Here is a 7005-nt window from a genome sequence, read left to right as displayed (position 1 = left end):
GACCTGGGACCAGAGACCCCCAGAAGTAGGCAGCAGGCAGCAGGTGCCCCTCCCAGTCCTGGGCTGAGGTCCAGTGAGCTTGGTCACAGGCACAAAGACTGCTCCTGGGCCAGCCGGTGAAGCTGAAGGCACAGGGGCCCAGGGTCTGGGGGGCTGAGCCTGTGTGGGAGGTCGGGGGCTTGGCCTTGGGGCCCAGGCAGCTGCAGGGATGTGGACTCGGGCAGATCAGGGCAGAGAGACGCAGCAAAGAGTCCAGTCCACACAAAGTGGTTTATTGCTGTCAGAGGAGGGTCTCAGAGCTACTACTGACCAGGGCACAGTCTCCCTGTACATGTGGGAGCCACCAGCAGAGTCACTGTCACCTTCTGAAGGACGAGCAAGGTAGGGGGGAGGGCAGGCAGGCCAGCTCCTCGGTGCACAGAGGCCAGGCTGTGCCCAAGATGTGGGCACCTAGCTCCTTAGGGAAGGGGCTCACAGCTCAGAGAGGAGCTCTAGGCCTGACTGGGGTCTGTGACTTTGCCCAAAAAGATGACGCTCTCGGTGTCTCTGTGCACTATGGATAACAGGAAGGGCCTGTTGAAGTGCACAGGGATCATGTCCATGGACTTGCTTTCCATGCTAATTCCCGTGGTCGCAGTTGCTTTAGTGCCTTCTTCGTCCACATCAAGAGCAGCGCCGTGGACCACCTGTGGGGACACCAGAGCATTACCCACTGGAGACGGGGTGGGCTGGAGGTGAGCACCCCGTCTGAGTGCCTCTAAGGGGAATGACCATCATCCACTTTCTGCCACTGGCCTGTCACTGTGCCGTCAATCTGTTCAATTTGTTTCTCCCAATGAACGTGCCTGCTGGTTCACCTGGTCCTGACGCACAGATGTGCAAACCGAGGTCGAATGCCGTGAATGATGTCCCCATGGTCACAAAGGCAAAGAGCAGGGGCTCCCTGATCCGGATCCTTCTCTGTCTGAATCCAGAGACTGTGCTGCCCCAAAAACACCCTCTAGTGTAGTGGGAGGGGTGAGGCAAGGCATTTTTTTTTTTTGCAAGCGACTGTTCCCAGCCCCTCTATGTCGAATCAGCAGATGGGTACACACTGTTTCTGCACCTCTCCTGGCCCAGCTGACATGTCCCTGGGGACCTCCACCACTGCACAGGATGTGGCTTCCCATCCCCGGACCACTCGGCCCCCTTGGCACACATGCATCCTTCACCACATCCTTTGGAGGGTGGGGTACAGTGGTGACTTGGGGGGCTGCCAAGTATCCCCCATTCATTCTGACTACTCTGCCTCTAGGATCACAGCACAAGAGTCACTGGGGTTCTTCTCTCCAACTCTTGGTGTATTTTCATCACCATTGCCTGATAGCCACTCTCAATACCTATTACCTCTTACCTGCTCTGCTTGGCAGTGCCCACGAGCCAAGATCTATCACCCTCCTTTTAAAGGTGAAAAGTTGGAGAGGTGCGGGAGTTATCATTTACCTCTGTACGCAGCAGTGACAGATGGAGTTGGAGTGGGGGTCCACAGCTGATCCCACCCCAGGTCCTCCCCGATGAAGGGCTTCTGTGTCACATATATTCCAAGGATGGTGGTGACTTGCCCCCCAGCATCATGGTAACCCATCTCTCCTGGGCTTGGGGAGTCCAGGGAGGGTGATTGAGTTACAAGAAATGCAATTATTCTGCAAATTCAAGATTACCAAAACTCTGCCTGGCCTTCCCCTTTCAAACTTTGACACACAGCATGAGTTGTCCAAAGTTTAAATACCCACCTGGGAAACCCACAGTTCTGTGGTGTTTGTGACTCCTGACAGGTCAGCCTTGTCAGTGAAGGCTTTCCTAATGCCCAGCTGAGGAAGGATGCCTTTCAGATCATAGTCACCGGAGACGGAAAACCTTGGCAGAAGGAGATGAATTCTTTCTCTAAGAAATGGAAAAAAAAAAAAAAAAAAGAAAGAAAGAAAGAAAAAAAAAAAAAAGAAAACTTGAACACCTGCTTGACTGCACGCCTGTGTTTCTCCCCACTAAAACCATGGGCTTCCCCGGTTTCCTCCCCAAACATCAGATTCTCCCTGGAAATAAGGGCTCCTTTCCTCAGTTTCCTGACCCCTGGTGCTCACTCCTCTTAATTGTTAATGATCCACTCACGTCTGCAGGAGTCTACATGCCAGACTGTGTGTCAGGGCTGGGCCTGTGGCTGTGCCCGCGCCCGGCCCTGCTTCTCCCCTCGAGCCTGCAGGGCAGGGGAAACACCCTCACTCCAACACGGATTCCACAGCTGCTGGGAGACTGTGCTGGGGGTGGGGGGCTGGCTCCGTGAGCACCAGGATGGCTTCCTGCAGGAGGTGGTATCTAGTCTAAGTCCTGGAGGAGGGGAAGGAGCTGGCTGGGTGAAGAGGAGGGCAGGAGGCAGGCAGACGGACTTGCAGGGAAGTGGGAAGAAAGAGGGGATGTTCCACAGCCCAGAGGGCAGCCTGAGCGTGCGGAGTAGGGAGGTGAGGGGCTGGGCAGGGGCTTGGGGCGGGACATGGAGGGCTGGGGGCTGTGCTCACGGGCCCTGGCGACCTGAGCAATCTCTCAAAGGTCTCCATCTTGCCTCCTCAGTGAGCAGCTTGAAGGCAGAGCTGCCTTTGCATCTGCTTTTGAGCAGAGCTGGCAGCAGGTTCTTGAAAAAAGAGGTGATGTCTCGGACCTCCCTCCCTCTCTGTCTGTTTTTCCCTTAAGACTCTTGTCATGGTGCCTGATCTTACAGATGCCAAATATGGGGGGGCTGTGTCTCCCATTAAATATGAGTCCCATGCTTGCCCCTTGCTATCTGTTCTCCACTCAGCAGCCTGGGGGAACCTTTTGAAATGTGACTCAGATCATTCACTCTTTGGCTTAGAACCTTGTGGTGAGTCTCCATTTCCATTAGAGGGGGACTGAATCAAGGAGCCTGCATGGCCCCCATGACCTGACCCTCTGCGGGGGCCCTGACCTCTCCCAACTTTCCCTTTCACTTCCTCTGCTCCAGCCACTCTGGCCTCCACTAATCCTCCATCACACCAGGCTGGCTTCTGTCGTAGAGGCTTTGCACTGGCTGTTCCCTCAGCTAGGAACACTTTTCCCCAAAATATCAACATGTCTCAATTTCTCACCTCAAACATCACCTAATGGCCACCCTATTTAAAATCGCAAACTACCTCTGGGTTAATTTTCTTAATTATTTTACTGTGCTTTACCATCCCCACCTCCCCATTTCTCACCTTTCAAGACATCCAATAATGTATCTAATTTATTTCTTATCGTCTCCCTCAAATACAAAGTGTGCTGCCCGAGGGCAGGGTTTGTGTTTTGTTTTCTGATCTAACCTCAGTGTCTAAATCAGTCCATGCACAGTCGGTGCTCAGTTTACCTCTTCGACCAGTGTTGAGTGGATGAATGAATAAACGAGTGAATATAATGGGTGGACAGTGCAAAGCTGATGCCACTTCCATCTGCCTTCCTCCACCTTCACGAGGTGGAGCCAAGGACAGAACAGCATGTGTGAGGGGGTTGTGCTGAGGATTCCTCGTGACTCAGCACACGTTGGAGTCAGAGGGAGGCTCCACCCCCTGTCCCATCAATGTCATCATCTTATAGATGGAACACTTCAGACCAAAAGCCACACAGGCAGCAAAAGGCAAGGTCATCCCAGGACAGGCTCCCACCTCTGTCCAGCCCCTGGGTGTGAGTCAGGCCCTGAATGCTGGGGTCAGGAGTCCAGGAAGAGGGAGGGAGAACCAAAAAGGCAGGGGGCACACCCACAGCTCTGGGACCTGGGGAGAGTCACCTGGGCTGCAGTGAGTCTCTCCACCTCCTCAGTGTCTCCGGGAGCAGCTTGGCCTCCACCTCCTCCAGTCGGCCCTCGTCCGGGAGGATGAAGAGGGCGCTGTCGTTGCTGGTGTACTGGAGCTCCACCACCACGCAGCCCAGCGCCGTGTCCCGGAACATAGGTGTGACCAGGCTCGGGATCCTCATCATGGGCACCTCCACCGACCTGTTCTCGCTCACGTGGAACTCTGCCTGCTGTGTAACTCGGGGGTCAAAGGGCAACTTCCACTTGGCTAGAGGTGGAGGGAGCAATTGGAGATGGCTGTGAATGCAAGGGGTGCCTGCCTCTCCCTCCCCCTCTGCCCTGTACCCTGAGCGATGAGGACACTCCGACACCAACAGTCCCCCACGTGCCTCCAGGTTGGCCCTGCCTGGGTTTGCACGTACACCTGGGCAGCCGGGTGATCCCTCGGGGATGGGGTGAGCCCCACAGGCCTGGATTAGAGGGAGGCCATGGAAGAAACCTGGCTAATTGTACTGCATGAGAAACTAACAGGATTTTAGAGGGCAAGGGAGAGATGGGGGTGAGGCTGGTGTCTGGGGAGAGATGGGACATCCTGACCCTTAAAGGGAACAGCGTTAGCGACCAGTTGTTAGTCAGCGGCATTGCAGGGACGTGCACACCCCCCACCTCCCCCACTGCCTTGTGAACCAGGCTGAAGCAAGAAGCGAAAAGGGGGCCGGGAGGGCAGGGCGGAGGGCAACAGAGGAGAGGGCAGGGGTGGGGGTCTCCCCTCAGGAGGACTGGAGCACTCAGAGCGGGGAGAGTCTTGGGAGATTAGGGCCCTGGGTCCTCCTTGGAGTCTGTATCCACCCCTGCTCCTGCTTTGTCACCCCTGCCTGCGTCCCCGTGGTTAGAGGCAGGACTTGCGGAAAGCTAGGTTGTCTAGGGTGTTCCTGAGATGGAGATTTTGGAGGAGGAAGTCCTAAGACATTGCAGGGTGGGTGGAGAAGAAAGCACAGGAGACTTGCAGAGAAAAAACAGCAGGTGGGGCCTGGGTTTGTTTTCTGGAGAAACGGGATCCCATGCCTTCAATCGCAGATGCAGCACAGAGCCAGGAGGCAGGAGGCCGGGGCCCAGGGCTGGCCCGTCTCCCCGCAGCTAGTGTCTGTTAGGTCCGCACCACCGCAGTGCTACGTCTTCGTGTCTTTATCTATTTCTGTCCCTGTTTGCACTGCTGGCTCCATGTTTGAAATCTGTCTCCCTTTACTCTGATCATTAAGAATTACCAGGCTGAACTGAATGTTTTAGATCCTGTCAGTGGGACTGGGCACTGGACCGACTAGAATCTGGGAGAAGGTCCTGTCCCAGATGTTGTCCTAGCCGAGGTCCTTCCCCAGATGCTGGCGCGCCATTTCCACCCTCAAGATTAGACGGCACAGCTGAAGAAGCTTGAGCTGGCCAGGTTCCTCAGACGCTGTCTCACTGGGAAGATGCCACTAACCCCACTGGGAACTCCATAGATGACGATCTCCGAACAATACAGGTCAAAACATCTTTCAGTGTGGGCAACAGAGGGTTCCCTGAGCGTGTCCAAAAGCGTCTCATCAGGAAGGAAGCTGGGGTTCCCGGCCACCCCCAGGGATCTGAAAGGAAAGCTCCTGCCTTCCGGCAGCTGCCCAAATTTAAGTCACAATAAGAAGGCTCCCTCTGCCTCACACAAAGGGTTAGTGGGCTCCCCTGCGCTTCCATCCTCCAGTGACCACTGAGACAGGAGAGACAAAGCCTGCGATCGGGGCAGGACCTGGTGCCCACCACCCCCTGAGCAGAGGGCAGCCTCCTCTACAAGGTTTTGCTAACAACACAGTTGGCTGAGCCGGGACAGACATAGCGCTGAAGCCTCAGAGCTAAAAGCGTGCTTCTTCCCAAACCCCGAGCCGGGCGCCCACCTTTGAAGTAGATGTAATTCACCAGGACCACTTCTGTGAGTGGGTCAAGCCTCTTGAACAAATCCACAATTTTCCCCTGGGTTTTATTCTTCACATAGTCGTTGATGAGACTCTTGGCGGTGTCGGGGTCCCGGAAGTTGATGGAGGAGACCTCGGCCGCGTACAGCGCCTGGGCGTCGTCCCTGAACTTGTCCAGCAGCTTCAGCTGCTCTTGGACGAACATGGCGTTGCCCACGCTCAGCTGCAGCTGGTTGCTGGGTTGGCCGAGCGTCCGCAGGAGGTGCTGGAAGCCCTGGTGGATTTCTGACTCGGGGGTCTCCGTGAGGTTGAACTTGAGGCCTTCGAGGATCTCCGTCAGGGTGGTGCCGCGGGCCCCCAGGGACAGGAAGGCCAAGGCCATGGAGACGCTCAGTGGGGAGAAGATGACATTCTCATTGGGGGTCTTCAAAGCCAACTGCTTGTAGAGGCTGAAGGCGAAGTTGGTGTTGCTGGAGGCTAATGTGAAGTTGTCCACAGATGCCTCTCTGTGCTGGTCCTCCTGGGTCACCTTCTCCAGGTCAAGTGCACCCTCTGGGAGGCAGTGGACCCTGGAGCAGAGCCCAGCTACCAGGAGCCCCAGAGCCAGGAGGGGTGACATCCCCTCTGCCCTCATGCCTGGAAAGCAAAGCTCCTTTAAGTCTCCAAGGCCAGGTTTTACTCCCACCGCTCCCACTGCCCCTGTGTGGGCTGCTTTCTGCTCTCCTCCTCTGCTAGCCTTGTGACCTCCTGGGGGCAGGCACTCTCCTGGTCTCCAACATACGTGCTGATGCTCTGGGCTCCCTCTCACCCTTTGAGCAAATACTGTAATTGTGGCCACCTTCCCCAGCAGAGAAACTGTTTACTCCAGGCTTATGCAACCATTTCTTTCAAAAAGAGTTAAACATTTTCCTTCAAAAATTATTTCTAGAGGGACAGTTTTTGTCTATTTGGGCATTTGGAAGGTCGGTTCTGTTTGTGAACTGTCTTCAGTTGTTGGACACATGCACCTGCCTGTCTGCTTGGCTGGGGGTCCTGGAGGGACAGTGAGGCCCAGAAAACCCCCACGGAGACCCCGGGGCCTCTGCCCAGAGGGACCCAGTGCGCTAATTCTATCCTCACGGCTCTCCGAGAGCAGCTCCCCTGGCCAGGTAAGGAGACGCATCTCATGGCCCTCGGGGGAGTCCTGATCCTGAAGAGGGGTACACAGCTGTGTGGGGGTACACAGCTGGCTCGAATCAGAATCCC

At 55.7% G+C, this 7005-nt stretch overlaps 1 protein-coding gene across 1 annotated transcript; it reads right to left on the bottom strand.

Moving 5' to 3' along the window:
- Nucleotides 1-491: 491 nt before the first annotated feature.
- On the bottom strand, nucleotides 492-6394 carry LOC116280892 (serpin A3-8-like). The gene is made up of 4 exons (XM_072963991.1): nucleotides 5743-6394; nucleotides 3812-4085; nucleotides 1773-1923; nucleotides 492-686 (listed from the first exon to the last, which is right to left on the bottom strand). Exons 1-4 carry the CDS (start codon nucleotides 6392-6394, stop codon nucleotides 492-494), a joined length of 1272 nt encoding a protein of 423 aa, XP_072820092.1.
- Between the last annotated feature and the right edge of the window lie 611 nt (nucleotides 6395-7005).

Source organism: Vicugna pacos, chromosome 6 (assembly GCF_048564905.1).
Source record: "Vicugna pacos chromosome 6, VicPac4, whole genome shotgun sequence".
NCBI classification, from domain to species: Eukaryota; Metazoa; Chordata; class Mammalia; order Artiodactyla; family Camelidae; genus Vicugna; species Vicugna pacos.
This window is presented reverse-complemented; position numbering and strand designations above follow the sequence as displayed.

Coding starts and splice junctions, on each gene's coding strand:
- LOC116280892 (XM_072963991.1), bottom strand. CDS start 6,394: ATGAGGGCAGAGGGGATGTCACCCCTCCTGGCTCTGGGGCTCCTGGTA. Junction 4,086..5,742: donor GAATTACATCTACTTCAAAG/GTGGGCGCCCGG, acceptor CTCCACCTCTAG/CCAAGTGGAAGTTGCCCTTT. Junction 687..1,772: donor CAGAACTGTGGGTTTCCCAG/GTGGGTATTTAA, acceptor GTGTCCCCACAG/GTGGTCCACGGCGCTGCTCT.